We start from the raw sequence: 20869 nt of genomic DNA on the forward strand, positions 1-20869 counted from the left end.
AAAGGTATTATCACACTTATAGACGGTGTCAAAAATAAAGTTTCTCAAATAGTAAAATTGATCACTAGACTTCAAGATGACTTAGCCGAGAGTCCTTTTCATGTGGAAAAAAAAAAAAAAAATGGGAAGTTCAGTTCAACCTCTAAGATTTGTTACAACGACTGTGCTGATAATACCACATTATCAGTTCTTTCTGATAACCTTCCAGGAAGCTTTTCAGATTTTGAAAGTGAAATATACAGAGCCCTGTTGATCTCAAAAGGCTCGTATTATCTAGCTAACCTTTAACCTAGTCCTGCCACATTAAGTGTTAATGTTTCATTTCCATGTTAACCACCGCTCCTATCATTTCCTGTAAATGTCATCCTTTCAGAGTACACCTAGGAAGGGCACGGATAAGAATTTCCTGTTCCCATGGATCACCTGTTATTTACTTTGTGCCCCAGATGCAAGGCAGTATGATTGTTAGCTTCTGGCAGATCATAAAATCCTTAAGCGATTTTATGGCTCAGGACTGTCTTCCAACACCAGTAGCGGAACTATATATATATTTTTTAAAACAAGAAAGTGAACCTTCTCGTCCTTCATTTGGGTTTTGAAATTTGTGTGAGAATGGCTGAAGGGCCACATATTTTTGCGTACTTTCTCGCTTTTCCTTGATCAGCTTCCACTCAGGTAGCAATTTTCCGTTTGCTACTCTGTTTCTTCTCTGTACACTCAGTGTCCTTCAGAATTCGTGTCGGGTAAGCTGTGACTAACGGGGCCTCTTCCCATCTGTTTGTACCGGGCATTTGCCCAACTCCTCAATTCGTCAGAAACGTGCATGCTGAGTCGATGCAATGAGGAAAAAATGGTTGCTATAAAATCCCTTTAAGTAACTCTACAGAGCTGGCAAAAAGAACTCAGAGGTAGGGCGCTAGCATAGGAGACCTAAAGACCTGGGTTCTATGCCCAGCACAACAAAAGAAAAGGAGAACCCATTATGCAACTAACAAAACACACTTGCTCTCTACTTCTGGAGAACAGACAAGAAAGTCATTAACAGAAACCAGAGGCCACACCGCTGTATTTTGGGGGGCTGTCTCTGGGTTCCCCTCTTCCCCCTGCTTACAGTGTCGTTCCCTAGAGCCCGCCCACTCCGATCACACCTTTCTCTCTTGCTTCTCTCTGCTTCTAAAGTTGTATTGAGGCTTTATCAACCCATTCCCCCAAATAAGTCTCATTTTCTCTATTATACTGGGGAATTTAGGTACAAGGGACCAGCATGCCTTGCTTTGTGTTGGCTAGATGTTTCCTAGGACTTTTAAGGGTTGTTTTTCTTATAGTTCATTATTCCTGAGGAAAAGAATGTTTTCAAAACTTCTTGGAAATGCTATGGAGCCAAGCAAATTAATTCAACATTTTAATTGTTCCTAAGTACAATACATAATTGTTCATACAATGGTAAACTGGAGACTCCTGTTTATGAATGTCAAGAAGGATGGTTGGTTTTTTTCTCTGAATAGGATTTAACATCAAAATGAGTATCAACAACTAAGAAAATAAGGTGATACAAATTTATTAAAAAAATGAATCAAAATGAAACAAAACTCCTTCCAAGACCCAAGGATTTGAGAAATTTGGTACTCCTTTGTGGAGCCATTGTGTTCTAATGAGGCAATCTGAGGACAGGCTTTGACAAAAAGGTTCAAACAAGATTTAATCTCCTGAGGACACTGGGATCACTGCAGATAAAGAACAGAGCCTAAGATGATCCTTTGATTCTCTGCAGAAAACATGATAATATTATTTTACTTTTTTGTAAATGCAGCCTTATTATGCACGTGTTTAAACAAAGAAATGAAGCGTTTCTATTAAATCTTTGGATTAAATATGCTTGTATAATGAAGTAAATGTCATGTGTACACAATTAAAATTCTAAAAATTTGTTTCTTTCACTTTAGAAAATTCATAGAAATGGGTTTCATTGATGAAAAAAGAATAGCCATATGGGGCTGGGTGAGTTGTTTTATAAGTTCCCTGCCTGTTATTCGGTTTGGTAATCCTCGTTTTCTGAAGTGTTCCCTTAGAAGGTTTTTCATAAAATGTCAGTGTTGCAACATAATTTAATCTGTCAATAGAAACAGTCAATTTGGATAATATCAGCTCTGAAGTGGTGGTTTTAAGTTTTGTTCCTTCCTTTAATTCAATTCCTTCTTTGTATAACAAATGAACTCATAATTGACACATTTTTACTTAATTTTTGGTGCTGAATTATAACATACCAAACTGAACTATGCCTACCGAAGGTTTGATTGCCTCTCTGATTTTGAATTTAATAGCTATTGTATGTTTTATATTTCATTTTACTGAAAAGCCGAGTTAAAAGTTTTAATTATAGAAATTTCATTTAGCTCAGTGTAGTCCTATCAGGGCTGTTAGACATTTTTCTTTTTTTGGACAATCAGATTCTCCTAGTAGACCCAATATGAACTTTTGCTAACTTGAAGAGACGCATTATTTGGCTACCTAGATATTGGTTATGGATATGGAACTCCCATATTTGAGGAGTGATGTGTTTATTGAAAATAAACACAAAAATGAGTGGCAGAAGTTATTGCTTGTGAGCGGTGAAGTCGCTGGTGAAGACACTCTAGAGAAACAGTGAAAAGAAGTTAGGTTTGCCCATTATAAATCATGATAATTAGCCTTCAAAGAAGTTTGCCTGCTTTACCTTTTGGTCTGAATTTGTATTTGAAAGTCAGTTTGTGGTCGGTTGAGCTTGGGTTGTTTTTCTTGGCTGATTTCTCTGAGAGAGGCCTGCGCTAGATGGAGGGAATGAGACACACGTGGAGAGGGACCTGCAGGATCCAGCTCAACTCCCAGCTCAGAGGCCAGGTGAAGAAGAGTTAGGAATTTGGAGACCGTTGTTATTTCAAGCCAATTTGTCCTTCTCAAAACTATCTAACGTTACGTATCTAAACAGAGTTGGGATCCAAATGGGTAAAAACAAGTGAAATATTTTTATAGGGGAATATTTCAGATAAGATCTTTCCTACCACCCATTTTTGTGAAATTCCTAAAGTCAATCTTTGATAAGGTCTCACTTTAAGCAAATACTGTACATAATCATTAACATTTTGCTTAGAACTGGGATTTGATTTTGCTGCAGGCTCTGAGTAACCATAAGTTAGAACTTTCCATTTCATTTATAGAATATGGTTATGTATTAGTTTGGTAGAGACTCTTCTATGTGGGATGATTGAAAACCCACGCATCACCCAACAGTACATCCGTATCAGCCCAGAATCCTTCAATAAGAGACTCTTACCCTACCGGATTATGTCAATGCCGTCAAAGACATAAATCTGTTAGTCTCCCTGCACTGCTTACTCTCTCGCATGACAGTTACCATAAAGCAGACTGTGAGCATGTTCAAAAGAAGATAGCAATGAGTAGATTGCCTGCCATGCTTAAGTAGCCCCCAGTCAGCTAGAGGAAACAAGGTGCAAAAAGATATAAAATTATATCTTTTTGTACCCGTTCTTCAAGTTTTGCACAACTCCATTCTTATTAGCCCATATTTCTGATCTCTGATTCTTCTATCCCTTCATCCTTGTAAATTTCCATTATATCTCAACTACGTCTTATGTTCAGCAATTTATTTTATTTTTTGCAGACATAGTCTCATGCATCTCAGCTTAACTTGCAACTGCCTATATATATGAGAATGACCTAGAACTTCTGATCATCCTGACTGTACTTCCCAAGTGCTGGGATGACAGACGTGCGCTACTTTCCCCATTTTTTGTGGTCTTAGAGATCTAACTTGGTCTTCACACATGCTAGGCAAGCCCTATACCAACAGAATCACATCCTCAATTCTCATGCTAGGTTCTTTATGGACAAAAGGGTGAATAAGTTATAGATTTGACCCTCATACGGGCAAAGAGTGGGAAAGCAATGGTTTATAACTCATCGTACAAAACAACAGAAAGAAAAGAGGTTAATTGTGTCTGTGAGAGCTAATAGAGACGTCAGAAATGAGTCAGAGTCTTTGATAGGCAAAAATAGCTTCATAAATGGGCATTCAAGAATGTGAAGACCACATTTATCCTGGTCTCAATAAAGCAAAGATGCAAGTATGAATTGATCAAGAATATGCTAAACTTTGAAAGTCTAAAGAATCATGAAGAGAAGTTTGGAGATATGTCAGGAGAGGTAGATCATGAAGTAACCAGGACCTTTTAGGCCACATGAAAGGGAATGTGTGTGGTTTTTTACATTTCGTGCCTCTGAGACCACTGCAGTTTCTAAGTTCCTTAAATGTTAGTAAGTTTCTGAGTGTGGCCGTAACCCATACATCAATATTTTGTAAACCATTGGAGCAAACTCTGTGGTTTCAAAGTGATGGCTGGCCATTTGTACTCACTTCTCTTCTGAGTCTTATACATCAGCGGCTTACCAGCCATCTCTCCTTCAGGATATTGGGCCTCAAGTTTCATTTACTCCAAACTAATCTTAAAACAAACCCTCATCATCACTGAAGACCCTCATCTACCGAGTCACCCAAATTAGAAAGCTCAGAAGAGTTACTTCCTACCTTTACTCTCTCTGAGCTCAACGGTCTGTTGATTAGTGAACTCTTTTTGCACTTCTAATGGCTAAGTAGTGACTGCCATCCCCAATGACCTTATTTGATTTCAATTTCTTCATGGGTCTTTAAACCAGAACTTCTCTAATGTAAGGTGTGTAAGTATCACCCAAAAAGCTTGCTAAAACACAGTGTCCAGTTCCTTACCACCAGAGAGTCTACTTGGACTCAGAGTTTCCATTTCTGAGCAGATTCCAGGAAATGTTGATGCTTCTGGTCTATGATCTCAGGCTGAGCAGTTTCTAATTAAGTTATTTTAATTATTTCTTAACTGACTTGGTCAGGCTTCACAAACTCCAATGTTGTTTGAAATATTGTCATTCTGAGAATTTTTTTTTAGTCTGAGAATATATACACACACACACACAATATATTACATACATATATAATACACTATATATACATATGTATATATAATATGAACTTTGGTGATTTTCACCCTTTATTATCCTCTCTCTACTCCTACCATCTGCCTCTAAAACCTTTTTCCAACAAGCTTTCCTCATACATGCATGACCTTTGAGATCTTTTTGTTTATTGAGCTTTTCTCTTTGGTGTTATTCCTTTTTTGCTTTTGACTCACTGATTTTTATTAAGGTTGCGTGCACTAGCATGAGTTATGGACAAGTGTTTACTAGGATATAACATGGGAAATATTTCAGTGACTATACCACTAAATAAAATGACTCTCCTCCCCCAGCAGTTATTAACTGCCAATCATCCCACAGAGAGTAATGTTTCATGAATCCCTCTGCATGATTGATAAAAATGCTGACAGGTCTTCTTGAGGTTAACTGCAGTTACTTTGAGACCATGAACACAATGTCTGCATCAGCAACTTTTTTCCCTCCTTGGTCTCTTAAATTCTGTCTTCTCATCCAGCCTACAGTATTCTCTGAGCCTTGAAGGAAGTGATGTCACTTATTTGTCCTTCTCAGGAGTCTCCCCATTAATTATTGCCTACTCCAAAAGTAAGCTTTTATGACAAACCACAGGGAGCAGTGCTAATGTGTGGATTTAAACATCATTTTTAAAGCAAAGTCAGATAACATGTCCATTTAGCAAGGCAACAGTAGCAGAATCCACCCTTTGACCTTCTTAGCCACATTCTCTTGAGGAGGCCTAGAGAGTGAAATGTGTCTCAAAATTAATCCTATCCCTTAATGTTCTCCCCAAAATTGTTCCACTCATACCAGGAGATTTTTTTTTTCAGGAAAATATTCTATGATCCAACAGTTTGGGAAATAGACATTTATTAAGAATAGTGTGTTTAGTCCCCATGAAAGACTAGTAAAGAATTGTTAAACTTTTTTGTTTAGCACAAAAAATATTTTACTCCACAATTATTGATGCCTTCTCTTTCCATAAGCATATATCGATAGTATGAAAAAAATATGATTTCATGGATATCTCTATGAGAAGTGTTGTTGCCGTTAATAATACCCCTGTCTAGTCTAGAAAGATAATGTCATAGTCTAGAAGGCACTCTGAGGATAGAAAAGGGGGCTCAAATGATAATACTGGGCACAAATTGCAAAGGCCTACAGTTAGCCAGAAAGGCAAGTGATGGGAAGAGGCCATAACCTTTTCCCATGCAGACTAATAAGCCAAAGGGTTATGTGTTAATGTTCCATATCAGAAAGGAAGGTATCTTTTTCTGGGTAATATTAAGTATTTCTGAGGCCTGTCAAACAGGTCATGGCCAACCCAGCAAACACTATTTACAATTCGTTTGTAAATAAGTTTCAAATCCTATATTTTCTTCCAAGATATGGACTTAAAGACAGAAAGAGAGGCATTTTCAATACCACTTTTCATGAACTGGATTATATAACCAAAGATGTAGAACCCTCATTTTAGGAGGTTGTTAAATATCTGTTATGTCTCTATCATGGTGTTTAAGAAACTATTTTGCCCTTGGGACATTTGGCAGTACTTAGAGACACATTAGGGTTTTACCCTGAAGAAAGGTTATTAGCATGTGGGACAGGGAACAGGGTGAGGTTAAAATGCTCAACACTGCTCAAGGAAGCTTATAAAAACAGTAGTCTTAAAATGTTGAATGCAATGAAAAAATTGAAGCAATATTCTTACTGCTCAGGAGCAGAGAGAGCTTTGCCTAAACTATTAGAAAAAGAAGCTACATTTTCAGGCGTTGCTTTGTTAGTATAGACCTAGCCAGGTGGTGTTGAATACGCATCAGTTCATTGTTTAATCTTAGTTCCTTTCTCTTGCAGTGACTAATTATAAGCAATTTGAATTGCTATGTGAGAAGGATGTAAATGTAGGATGAATACACTTCTAATGAGAGACCACGTTAGACTATATTATTTCTTCCAGAAGTCGCTCTGGTGTGGGAAGACAGGAAATGTTATGGGTTGCTAAGACAGGTCTTCTAGGTTTGAGCCCCAACTCTGCTTTTAACAGACTCTATCACCACCATGAATTACCTATGATTTCTGAGGTATAGTACTCCATTATGAAATGCATCAACAATTCCTTCCCCTGGTCACTACAGGGATTACAGGAGGTAACAGTGGAATCATACTTTTAGTAAATGTGTGTTTCATCCCTCCTATTTATAAGGCCATTTCTTCCAGTGTTGGGAATAGATCCATAAACAAAACAAGCAAAAGTCCCTACTCATGAAGTTGGAGAATAGTGGGAGAGAAAGGAAGAAAAGTAAATGAGTACAATGCAAAACGTTGAGAGATGGTTAGAGCTATCTAAAAAATGCAGAATAGAAGAAGGAAGGAGCATGATGAAGGGCTAGTATGCTTGCATGATTTGAAACAAAATGGCTGCAGAGGTCTTTGGAAGTCACATTTGAGTGATGACCTGAAGAAGAAGAAACAAGGGGGCATGAGGACAGGCGCTTTCTGGGGACAGAACTGGCCAGACAGGAAGTCACAGGATTGGCAAATGTCCTCAGGTCAGTCCCCGCTGCCAGAGTTCAAAGAACAACAAGAGATCCAAGGAACAAAGTGGAAGAAAGGCAAAGCAGGGATGGGGGGTTGGATGGGTAAGGATGGGACAGATGGTGAGGAACCTCAAAGAGCAGCACAGTGAACTCCTGGGCCAGACAAGTGTTAGCTAGTTATTGTTATTGTTGGTAGGAAAAAAATGTTCCAAAATGTATGATAGCTTAAATAAGAACATCCATACCCCTGATTTAAAATTCTGTGCCCTTCCAGGAATGATTTTAAAAGCATACTTCATTTAAACAAAATGGCAAGGCATCTAAGTGCAAAGGACACAATTCTAGAATTCTCTTGGCCAATCTGCTCTGTGGGTTCTTTTCTTACAGTAGCCACCCACTCTGCCTAGGAGACCCACTCCTGAGAGAACAGAGAAAGTCAATGTGGGTTTTTTTTTCTCCGCTCTTCATTTGTACAGTGGGAATAGTTTTTCCAAGCCACCCGGGCACTTAAAGCCTAAACTTCTCTAGCTGTGCTCTGTATACAGTAAGATTTTGCTACTACTAATTCCTAGACAATATTTGTATTCTACCCTTAAAACAGAAAATAGCTATTTAAACATGGTGCTTTAACACACTCCTGAGTTAGTACATATTAATAATGCCCAAAGTTCTGAACACAAATGTTCGAGAAGATTTTGATACGGAGTAGGCATTTCAATGTCATGCCGTGTTATTCTCTGCTCTCAAACGTGGAGAGGAGAGTCCATATCCAATGTTATTGTTTTAGTAAATACTCTTTTCCAATAAAATCATAAACAATAGTGTTTAATGAAGCTCTCAAGTTTACTCAGCTTTCATTTGAAATTAAAATTAAAGAGGGAAGAAATCCTTCCCATCCAGGAGCGGGTTCTTGCTGTCCTACTAATTAAAGCAAATTATTTTCATAAATAAAATTTCAAATCATATAGAAAATTTCACTTACTAAAGTGATTTTAAAACCCAAATGTTCCTTCTGCTTTTAAAATATATTTTCCCCTATTAAAACCTAGCTTAGTTCTCCTCCAAATATAATAAAAAGAGGCCATGGTATAATTGGAGTAGCCTATTTTATTCTGTGTTTTGCAGCCAAAGGCCCTCCATAAAATTCCCCAGAGATGGAAACACAAAACCACAAACCACTTAGAGGATTCTTTGTTTAACTGTTAAATTCAACGAGATTCTTAGCTGGTCTTCCACGCCTTATATCTCACAGGTTAAGAATGGGCCCACTTGTCCCTCTTAGGTCCAGTCCCCTATCTCTGTCCCCACCCCTCTCTAAAGACTAACAGCTTAGGAGGAGGCATGATTTGCATGGCTGCAGAGGGAAAGTCACAAGGTCTCAAGTGATGCGGACAGATGTCCCTGCATGGGGCACACAAAAGCACAAAGGATGACTTTCTAATCTCCTGTGTACCTTGGCTTTTGTCCGCCTTTTAGAGGTCCGCTGAGACCATGTACCTAGGACTAGCAACTCCTCCAACCCAACCTGTACAGGCAAGATTTGCTTTCCAAGAGGAAATAAAACCCCCTTGTGATGTCCTGTTCATTTCCTCTTCTGCTCGCTAAGCCACATACATATTCTGTACACAGAGCTGTCCCTGAAATGCCCCCACACTGATTCCTTGGAGAAAGAACTCTGTGAGACCTAAAGTACTCCCAGCTCCGCCCCACCATCTCCTTTAGCATTTCTTTACTTTTCTGTGAAATTTGTTAGAAAGAAATGGAAGGCCTCAAAGGACACCAGCAATTTTCCTTCCATTGACCTGCTATGTCAGAATGCCTCAAAACAGCACAAACTCCTGTCATGCTCTGTAAACGAACGAGGTAAAAACGTAGCTGCAAATTCTGCCTCGTAGGCCTCTCGTGAACTTTAGAAAGCATCTTACATTTGCATTTGGAAACCATTGTCTTTTTCTTTGCATCTCTTTCAAGAAGAAACTTGGGGGTTTTGTTTGTTTGTTTTCTTTCTAACAAAGCCCTAGTTAGAAAGATTACAAAGGAAGAGTTGTTTTGTGTTTGTATAGAGACCTTGTAATAACATGGATCTCCTAAACTTTGCCTACCCTGTTTTCAGGGAGTCTGTTATGATCAGGACACTAACTTTTTCCTGATTTATCAGAGATAAAATTCCTAGTGGCGCTTGCCGCCGGGGTGCAAGGTGAACATTTAATCTACTCTGTGCAACCCCCCAGCTCCCCCAGTCTTTATTGTGAGTAGGTTAGCTTTAATGACAGCAGAGAAGCTTCTGCACATGCATTCGGAGCTGACCAATAACAATGTCTCTACAGTCCTATGGAGGTTATGTTTCATCCCTGGCCCTTGCATCCGGAACGGGTCTTTTCAAGTGTGGGATAGCAGTGGCTCCAGTCTCCAGCTGGGAATATTACGGTATGGAAACATTTCATAAACGTTGCCGTGAAAACATTTAACCCATAATTACTCTGTATTTGAGGTTGCTAGGAAAACAAATTATGCAGTAAAGTTCACCCCAGCATCACTGGGGAAAATATAATCTATAAACGAGGCTGTTCATATAACTCATTATTATTTTGCTATAACCACCTTTAGTGGTTCAGAAGATCTCTTCAAGATCATAAGAAGAAGGATTCTTCAGAAATCTGGTATATCTTATTTTTTCCCAGAAACTTTGAGTCCCTGTTAAAGCAAATCTTTAACACCAGAGCTAACTCTGTTTTTGAAGGCACATAACTCCAGCAATGACAGCTTTTAAGCAAATCTTTTGCAAAGTCAGGCTGGGGGCCAAGGAATTCACCTTCACACTACAGTGTGGAGCACAGCTCCTTTACTTCACAAGTCAGAGAAAAAAATACGAGTGTGTATGTGTGTGTGTGTGTGTGTGTGTGTGTGTCTGTGTGTGTGTGTGTATGAATGTAATTGGGAAGTATCCATTCCTGCGTGTGCCTGTTTTCGTGATTAACCTCAATGCAGAATGCTTATTTGAAAGTGACTCTAATAACTGTGCAAAAACAAAATTTTAAAGAGCTTCTAGACTCTCTTTCCCATGCTGGAGTAAAAATGAGACACTCATGCCTTACCAAAAAAAAAAAATCTTTCTTTATTCAGAAAGGTATGCATTTGTGTGTTTGAATATGTGCATATGATGTTGAGTCGAGCAAACCTGGGAGACACATTGTCATCCCAGATGCAACAAGACCCCAGTGAAGGGACCAGAAGTGGTGGATCTTGCAGTTTATTTTAAAATATAATGAGGCCGTTCCCATCTCGACATTCCCCCAAGGAGAGTATGTGGAGAAACTCAAGAGCAGCCTGTGAAAGGAGACTCTTAGACGCTCATGTTTCCATAACTTTTTTTTTTTTGCATTGTTTCTTGGGCCTCAGTGAGTTACGGAAGGGACACCTTCCTTGAGGCCAAGCATGATAAGCAAGGTAAACAAGAGCTGGCCTCGAAGGCTCCTCATGGGAGGACTGGGGTACTGTAGCTAACGTAGGAGTTCCGTGAGGTTGTGACATGACACGGAGAAAGTGGAAATGACACACGCTCGTCTTTTCGCAGCATCCATCTACACAGAGCGATTCATGGGCCTCCCGACGAAAGCTGATAATCTCGAGCACTATAAAGTAAGCGTTTCCCATTGTATCTAGGCCACTAATGCATTTCGAATGTGTTAAGTCATTTTAAAACAGTGATTCAGAGTTTTTTTTGCAGAATCAGTTCTGGATCCCCAGGCAAAAATTATGAACTCTTGTTAACTGGAACACATCACTAGAATGAAATGTTACTCTTTGGGGATCCTATTCTTTCACCATCCTCCTTTCCCCAACCTCCCTTTTCTCATCTCCCCTCCCCGCCCCCAACGCCTACACAGCTTGAGCGGGCATCATTTATGCCTAAGGTCTCACTCATATGTAACATATGACACATAAACTTTCAGTTTTTCAAACTAAGAATCAGATGGAAGTAATGCAAATGATGATGAAAATGTGTCGCTCTGACTCTTAAATATTTATCAACCAAAGCAATACATAATTTCAGTATTGGTGCGAAGTCCATTGCACAATGATTTAGCTAGTTTTCTATTAGAACTTTGCAGCAACTAAAATGTTAATTTTTCCTCTTTTCCAGAATTCAACTGTGATGGCAAGAGCAGAATATTTCAGAAATGTAGACTATCTTCTCATCCACGGAACAGCAGATGGTGAGGTTTAAGCAAGACTCTTACACATAAAAATACTGAGCCAGCATCACTTTGTTTAAGAAACATTAAGCATCTTCCTTTGCCTGTGCTCAGGGTCAGTACCTAAGAGTCAGGGACATTTCCATAGCTGAGCGTGATCACTTGCTGTTGACAATGTCAAATGCATGACTAGATAATTGTCGGTGTTCATTTCCAGGCAGTACAATGCCACTCTAGGCTTTCTGGTATTTAGCAGCATTTTAACTCTCTCTCTTTCTCTCTCTCCTCTCTCTCTCTCTCTCTCTCTTGCTCTCGCTCTTGCTCTCTCTTTGTTGCAGATAATGTGCATTTCCAGAACTCAGCACAGATTGCTAAAGCTTTGGTTAATGCACAAGTGGATTTCCAGGCCATGGTACGTGATTCTGTTTTACCCTTGTTCATGACCTTTGCCCACCATGCTAACAGACAGGAGTTTTGCATATATATTTATATAGATTTTATTTAGTCAAATCTGAAAAAAAGAAAACCACAGCTGGTGAGTAGAGAAAGCAAAGTATTAGTAAATGAATCGCGGACTTTTTTGCTGAGTCCCCTCAAGAGTCGAACCACCTATGCCATATAAACTGGCCTGCATCATATAAAATAAGGTAATTTACAAGACTGAACGGCTCAGATATGTAATGGTTCTGAAGTCCTGTGTGCATAAGTGTAGGTGCATCAGAGTTCCTACAGGACCTAGGAGTAGCAAAGCAGCTAATAGGTTCTGTTTATTCAGTAAGAAGCAATTGCAAGATGTTCCCAGAATCTCAGTGAATTTCCACAATTCCATACAGCTAGAGAATCCGTTTATCTGTGTGTGCTCAGGGCCTGGCACATGCATTCCAGGTTGCTAGAAGAATGCGGAATGGGATCAGAGGAGGCAATGAGGCCAAGCCTGAGAGTAGAGATTGGTAGCCAGGGTGTCCCTGCTTTAATAAATGTATTTCCTCCCTCAATTGCTTGTATTGGATGGGACTCCAGAGAGGGAGTTCCTCAGCTTTTAGAAGTTTGTATTTTTAAAATATAATTTACAAGAAGTGAGATGAGGTTTTCTGTGGCCTTTGTTTATTGTGACTTCCTAAAAAAAAAATTCAACTAGAGAAATTTATATTACATCATGGCCTTTGCCACCTTTAAGCAATGAAGACAATTATCCTACTGCAATCCCGCCAACAAGGGAGTTTAAAGTTATGTTATTTCCCCTTTTTTCTTTTACAATGATGTTTTAAAGTTCTATAAAAGGTATTTATGGAGCTGGGCGGTGGTGGCGCATGCTTTTAATCCCAGCACTCAGGAGGCAGAGGCAGGCGGATCTCTGTGAGTTCAAGACCAGCCTGGTCTACAAGAGCTAGTTCCAGGACAGGCTCCAAAGCCACAGAGAAACCCTGTCTCGAAAAACAAAAACAAAAACAAAAAAAGGTATTTATGTTATTATGATAGACTACATGGTGAATTTTTCTGAAACAGAGAATTAGATTTATAGGCCAAAAGCTTCATGGAACTTTTGAGCTACCAGGATCCTAGGGAAAATTAAATATATTCTTTTTACTTTTCACATGAAAAACAAAAGTTCCAGAAACCAAAATAACAGACCTAATGCACCAGCTCTGGGAGCCAAGACTCTTGATTCTAAACCCAGGATGCTGGCCATTAGAACAGCTCATCCTTTAGGAAGTAAAACCTACAGTTAAAAAAATATAGAACAGTACTGGATATTGATAAGAACTCTAGTTTTTCCTGCTCCTAAGGTCTGCTTACAAACAATTGTATTATTCAAAGGTTCTTAATTGGGAAATTTACTGTGACTTTACAGTCCAAGAAAGCCAAAGCGAGGCGTGTTTCGTAGCTCCAGGGATAAAACATGCCTCTCTCCTTTGTGTTGCAGTGGTACTCGGACCAGAACCACGGCCTATCATCTCGAGGGTCCACCAACCACTTATACATCCACATGACCCACTTCCTCAAACAATGCTTTTCTTTATCCGACTGAACCAAGGCAGGTATTAGCCTATATCACAGTCTGGGAGCTTCGCGTGGATGATGTGGGCCACAAACATTGTAAAGGCCGCTAATAATTAAGGATGGTTCCAAAGTTCAAGCTCAATATTGTTTACATTTTCTTATACTCTGTGAAAGAAGAGAAGAAGGGGGCCACGCATCTCACTTTGGACACAATGGTTTTATCTCCTGCTCACTTGGAATGAAATAAAGTCAGAAGTTCAAGTGATGTCTTGTCTTTGTGAACGCTAATTTCAAGCTCTGTGCCATACTGTGGAAAATACTTCTATGGGAAAAATACTGACTAATTTAGTGTCCATAGAGGAGAATAAACTAGGTGCAGTGTTGGGGGTTTGTAATGAGAACCCCAAATACTGGGACACATAGCACAGAGTACAGGAAGGCACCATTCGGTACATGCAGTGATCGAATCTGAGATGTCCGCACTTTCTGCTGTCCCTCTAACAAATGTTTACTAACTTTAATTCCAAATATTTCTCTAGCACTGCCAATTATGTTGATAAGGGTAAAGTCAGACTTTTGAATTCAAGCTCCTTTTAAGAAATACATTAAATCTGGAAGTGATATGACTTTGAATTTCTATAGAGTTAGTAATAAACTCTACCTCCGATTACTGAATTACTAAGTTAAACCAACAAAATAAAACTGTCAATGATATCTAAACAAGAACAATTTAAATCTATTTACCTATCTATTACCTCTGAAGTTTTACATTCTAAAGTTCATTTCAGAAAATAGAGAGCTACAATGCCCATCATCGGTTAGAAACTCTGGGTAATTTGCCCTCTCTGTGATTGCCACACCAGGAGACCAGCTGAGAAGCGGGAATGAATTTGGAAGCATCCGCTCAGCATTGTGGAGAGGGCATTTCATTTATGTTTTCCAGCTCTGGATTGCCCTCGGTACCCCACCCCTCCCCCCAAATTAAGTCTTCCTTTCTGGTTACAGGTTCCATGCCCTCAGAACCTCCTCTCATTTTTACAGCTGGAAGACCCAATCCAAGTGAAGAACAGGCACTTGAAGGTTCACAGGTCACTGTATTTTCCAGAGCATGAAATAGTCCTCAGCCCAAAATCTTTTCTACTGCCCAGTTTTGAAAGATGCTTCTCACTCTGGCCACCCAGTCTCACCTCCGACAGCGACAGGGCTGCAGAGGAGATGGAGAGCTGGGAGACCTTTCCACACCTCCAGAAGATGGTCTCTCACCACACAAAGAGGCTGCTGTCCTGGGCCACAGAGAATACGCCCCCCTGAGTATCTGTTCCCCACAGCACAGCCTCTGAAGCCAGCCCAGAGGGTCTTCATCCTTTTCCAGCTTGGAAGAAGAGAATAACCAATAGGCATTTCCTAGTGGTACTCTGCCTAAGACTTACTAACAGGATGTCTATCAGAACACTTGTTACATCAACAAGCTGAGTTTCACATTTTTGTGGCGTGTGAAAAGCCAGTTTCTATATTAATGTACAGAAATAACTTTGAGCCTCAGACCTCTGCTTCTGGGCACACAGAAGTGACTTCCAAAAGACAACTCCTATCAGGTCATTTCCCTACTTAGACATCTCCAGGGAGTCTCCCCATTTACAAATTAACCTTTACCTCAACTGCACAGCACATGGACACACGATCCTTTCACAATCTTTCCCATGCAGACTTCTCCTAACTTTTCTCCAATAAGAACTCCATAAGAACTGAATTTCTCCTAATATGCCATATTCCTTCTCATCTTATTGCACAGAGAGAGTCTAGCGTAACCGCTAGCCATTTGTGGCTATCTTAATTTAAATGATTAAAAATTAGATAAAATTAAAACATACTTTAACCATACTTGCCCAGAGGAGTAGTAGGTACCGTGGGAGATGTGTGGATTCAGGCTACTGACATCAGCACAGAGAACAGTAACGAACAGCCATATCCTAGAGCACTCTCCATGGCCTGAATCCTACAACGCACTGTAACAGAGAAATCTCACCAACAGTTCATTACAGTCATATTTCTCTACTGGGAGATGGAGGTTTCCTGCATCACTTTTGATGGCGCGTAGCCTAACCCTGTAAGAAGAAACATCTAGGTCTTCCTTGGAGCGTTGACTGTATGTACGTTCATTCATTGACTGGTTCATTCAACAGACATTTGCTGGATCTGGCTGTGTACCAGACATTGCAATACTCTGAGCAGGGAAAGGCAGGAATTTGACTGGAGATTCTTTAATATTTACATTTTATCCTGCTCCACTAGATTCTCTTTGGGGCATAGAAGAATAGAAGGACTGCAAACAACAATGAGAGCAATTCTGAATAGAAAGTGCCAGATTAAAAGGATACTTCTAGAACATAGTACCTCTTTTCTTTAAAAAACAAAAAAAAAGACTAACATAGTAACATTTCTATCTTCCACATTTTACTCTTAGATTATTTGGAGTGTACAGAGTGCACATTACAAAGTATCCACCTACCACAACCAAGAGTTTCATCAGCTCATCCGTTAACAGACACAAATCACTATTTTATGTACTGGGGGTAACTAAAAGAAAAACAAAACCCTCATACACGATAAGAGGAAATCATAAAAGTGTGTAAAAAAAATCTCATTCCCTCCCCTGTGTTACTGGCCCACTAACTACTTGTCAAGGTTTCAAAATTTTAAATGATAACGTAGTATTTCTTAGAAAGAGTGAGGAAAGAGAAGCAGGTGCATGGGAAATTTGGTTAAACTCAACACAAATGAAGGAACGTCTACTGCCGTCTTATTTTTTTTTTTTTTGAATCTACCTCAGAGTACAAAGTGTATTATTTCTTTCCTTCAAGGAGCCCTTCCCCGGGTTGGCACAGTGTGTGCACTTTAGGGGTTACTAAGATGAGTGCATGTCACAATTTCTCCATTTGTAGGCTGTTTCAGTAAAGGCGACTTAACGAATCTGATTTTCCCAACATTTAAGCATTTTTTCAGAAGCTGACAGATCTTTATGCAAATGTTGTTGCCAAGCTGTTTGTAATGGTGAAATTATACTTTGACAGTAACTCTTTAAAATATATTAAACCCAGCTAAGGTTTTTTTGGAAATGTTGCCAATTAAGTGACTTTAATGAGCTTCTTGATGGTAATGTAATTAAAATTCAGATGTTCTAATTGTTTAAAAAAATTAGTTCTGGGAAAGTAAAATAAGCAAATGTAAAATGAATTAGGGCTAATTTAAATGGTGATTATGTGGTCTTCTTAGAAGATTCTACCAAAACAATGCTTTCAATTATGTTGTTTGTAAGGAAGAAATAAGGCTCCTAACAGAGATTTCAAATTGAATCAATAAAGCCGATATTCTGAGTTTACCCAATAAGACAAATTGAAAGGCTGTGAGTGTGGCAAATCCTTCGCAGCCTGAGAAAACCCTGTTGCGACACTTCCTTGGCATGGCGGACAGGTACCTTGGCAATTTGGTGTGGGATAATTTTTAATTTGGGGAGAAATTAGTGCCTGGACCTCACCAAGCTATTCAGGGAGAAAATGATCTGGCTTGCAGCAAAAGCCTCTAATGACCACCTGCTCGGATCATTGGCATGCAATCCCAGCATGCTGTTCACAAACGCTTCTTTTGACACACAGGTAATGTCTTTGGCAAGCTAGACCAGTATGATTCCATTTCATTGGCTTCTAATTAATACTCCATTACTGGCTACTTTCTTTAAAAAAAAAAAAAAAACTGCTTTGACACCCTACGTTTTAACAAATATTTGTTGGTACAGCATGGCATCCTTTGCTGTGTGGTTATGGACAGTCTGTGTTCTGTGAGTGAGAGAAAGGCTGAGTCAAGCGGAGGTCACAGCCTGACAACCCAGCTTCCTTCTTTGATAATTACTGTTCACTGACCTGCAAAGAGAGAATCATCTGTGCCAGTCATTAATTGCTGGGAACAGGAATGCTTTTCCCTACAATAGAAAGTAAACTTCAGAAATGTGTGTCTTAAGGAAACACATAATACAGAATAAAAGTGATCAGTTCGTGTAAAACACACCCACTCACACATGGTTTAAGTTGCTATTTAACAATTCTTTCAAATAGCTTTTAGAAGTGTTTTAAATGTTTTATATTATGCTGATAATAAGCTACTTTTCCAATGCTGAGCAGTAATTATTAAAATCCAGGAACTAATACATTTTTTAAGATATAATGGCTAAATACTGATTTTTCAGTATGTACACAGCTTTTTGTACCTACAGAAAGCATTGCTGCTATCTTGTTTCCTTTAGAAGATTAAAGCAATGCTTTCCCTCATAGAACATTCCTTTTACTTCAAATGGGATACAGCATATCCCACATGTCATCCTTTTACATACAACCAGTTCATAAAGGCTCATTTTAGAAGTTCACTCTAGACAACAAGGGCATAGGTGCCAAAGTTAGAGTACCTGGTTTGAATCCAAGTTACAGCTACATAAAATTCTTCAATTTCCATACATTCCCATTGTTTCTTTTCCTTACCAGCGAAGGAGACATAATCACACTTCCCATTCCATGGAGCTGATTGGAGGCTTACAATAAATAATATTTGTAGAGCTAATACTGTCTAACTCATAGGAAATTTGAGGGTTATTACTTAACACAGAAAACACTTTTCATTGTTTTAAAAAATGTAACTCTTAAGAAATTGATAGCTTGAATCTACTTTTATTATTTTATTTATTTATTTTGGTTTTTCAAGACAGAGTTTCTCTGTAGCTTTGGAGGCTGTCCTGGAACTAGCTCCTGTAGACCAGGCTGGCCTCGAACTCACAGAGATCCACCTGCCTCTGCCTCCCGAGTGCTGGGATTAAAGGTGTGAGCCACTACCACCTGGCTGAGAAATGGATAGCTTGAATCTAAAGTCAATAATCTCTTTCTCTTCTCAACACGTTTAATATGGGCTAGAATCCCTATTCATTTCCATGGAATTCTCCACATACACCCAGAACAATGGCCTTTTAGGAATGACTAACATTAAGGCTGTAAGTCTCCAAGAAGCTCACCCGCCTTGGCACTTATCCTGAATGAGTGAGGTACTCTTTCACCTCAGCAACAACCTGTCTGCAAAACCTAATGTCTGCAAAGGTGGTAACCTTTGAGGTCGGATATTGGCTAATCACCTCTTAGAAACACAGACTGCCAGAGAATTATGCAGGTAAATGCACGCATTCCCTTCTTGTGTGATACGGCACACCTTAGAGCCCCACTTTGATGACCTTTGTGGTTTCATCAACCTTATTTCTGTTTTAGAACTCAGAACATCTCTTATCTACTGGGTCCTATGTAGGTCTCAGCTTAGGTGTCACCACTGAAAGAATGTCTCTGGCCACCAAGTTTTATGTTGCCTTTACCCCAGTCGGAACTGTTCAGCCACATTCCTAAATTTTGCTTTCTTGATATATCAGAATTGATCTTCATCTGTTACGTATTGGTCTAGGTTCAGTGCCAAGACTAGACCTGAAACAAAGAAAGCTTCAGTCAAAATCTGCTGACTCCGCCCCCACATTCTGTGCCTAAGAGGCCCCACGAAATTATAATGTTTGTATAAAACATTCCAAGGAGACATGGTTTAGTCTTCCTGGAACTCAGCATGCAACAAAACTTTGTTGCCCCGCCCCCTAAGAAGAGTAAGATAGGAAATCCCTGAGAAGCATGCTGCCCACAGCAGAACAGGGTTTAAGGAGGAAGGGAATCAGAGACAGAAAAGATATCAGCCTTTTAAACAAAAATAATTTGAATTAGGAAATGGAAACAGCCTACTGCATTGTCCCAACTTAGATATTTGCTGCCTCTCGATGAATCATCAAAGGGACTCCACATACAGAGGACATTTGGCACAAAATGTTCAGACTCAAGACGTCAGATGAGTATCTGAAGTGCTATTGAGGAACCTAGCAGCTTTTATTTATAAATACTTCTTTTCTCAAATTTTTCTTAAGGGTATAGAAATCTTTACCCTTTAAAAATACTAATTTTAAAAACGTATTTCATCTGATAAATATAGTTCAAGTACTAAAGGTTTATTTTACACGATAAAACAATTCTGCCCATGGCTTCCTGTCTCTGCCCTTTGCTAGATCTCAAGTCCAACTCCAGGAAATTTCGTTGGTTCTGACTTTTAAATTCAGATGACAATGTGAAGTCATGCGAAGCAACTCGATGAATGAGCCTTCCAGAAATCGTACGTCGTGAGCCATATTTTTGTCATTGATGATTCAACATGAATTAACTGAACTTTCTGAGCTCCCACCGTGGCAGATGAGGCTTGTGCTCCTCGGAATTGTCAGAGTCCAAATAGCTGTGTTCTAGTTCTCCTGTTTTAGCTAGATCTTCACTTTCCCTAAGGCTAGGTTATTCTTTCCCTCTCTGTGCCATAGGGGTAGAGCCATGGCTTTCAAATCAGTATGGGACATTAATGAGTCTCTTTAATGTTCCATTTTTAGGGATCAGATAGAAAACGCTCCATTGGACAGCAATCATAGATCCACCAGGAACACTGATGTGAAAAAAGCTCATCTGACCTAGGCAGCATTGGGAGAAAACTATTTTTAATGGGTTATGCTCACCATCACCATCTACCACCGTCCTTGGTGAACTCAAATACTATTTGAAAATCTATTAGATAAACTATTAGACAACTTGGCCTAGAGTTCCCTGTTAAAGTAGCCTTTGAGGCCATGCAGGCAATTAGAAGGCGTAAATATACCCAGTGACCAAGGATGGTCAGTTACAATGAGCTCTCCTCAAATTAATGGTGGGAGGTTGATGAGCTAAGAGGAGCATCTAATGGCATGAGAACTACTGTCTGCCACAGCTGCTTACAAAAATAGGTGACCAAGTTTCCCAGACCTTCCTAGTTCCAAAAAGAGAAACCAGAAGAGTGGGTTGTAAATGGCCCACAGGTATCTGCTTCTACTTTAAGTATGGTGTGTTTTATTTCTTTGGAGCGTAAACTATAACTGAAGCTCCATGTTCATCAATCTGTTTAAGACAAGAAACTGTAATCTTGAGATGAAGATATATGTGTTTGTGATTACAAAGTAAGGTATATGTACCAGATCATCTACTC

At 39.4% G+C, this 20869-nt stretch overlaps 1 protein-coding gene across 1 annotated transcript in view; it reads left to right on the top strand.

Moving 5' to 3' along the window:
• Positions 1–13928, top strand: part of LOC119819083 (fibroblast activation protein alpha) — a 68253-nt gene extending 54325 nt beyond the window's left edge. Inside the window, exons 21-26 of the mRNA XM_038337090.1 lie at positions 1944–1998; positions 9881–9980; positions 11128–11192; positions 11698–11770; positions 12088–12161; positions 13674–13928. Of these exons, the coding sequence (XP_038193018.1) occupies positions 1944–1998; positions 9881–9980; positions 11128–11192; positions 11698–11770; positions 12088–12161; positions 13674–13778 (472 nt within the window). The 3' untranslated portion in view covers positions 13779–13928. The remainder of the gene's footprint in view (positions 1–1943; positions 1999–9880; positions 9981–11127; positions 11193–11697; positions 11771–12087; positions 12162–13673) is intronic.
• Positions 13929–20869: the final 6941 nt, after the last annotated feature.

This window comes from Arvicola amphibius, chromosome 7, assembly GCF_903992535.2.
Source record: "Arvicola amphibius chromosome 7, mArvAmp1.2, whole genome shotgun sequence".
Taxonomy (NCBI): Eukaryota; Metazoa; Chordata; class Mammalia; order Rodentia; family Cricetidae; genus Arvicola; species Arvicola amphibius.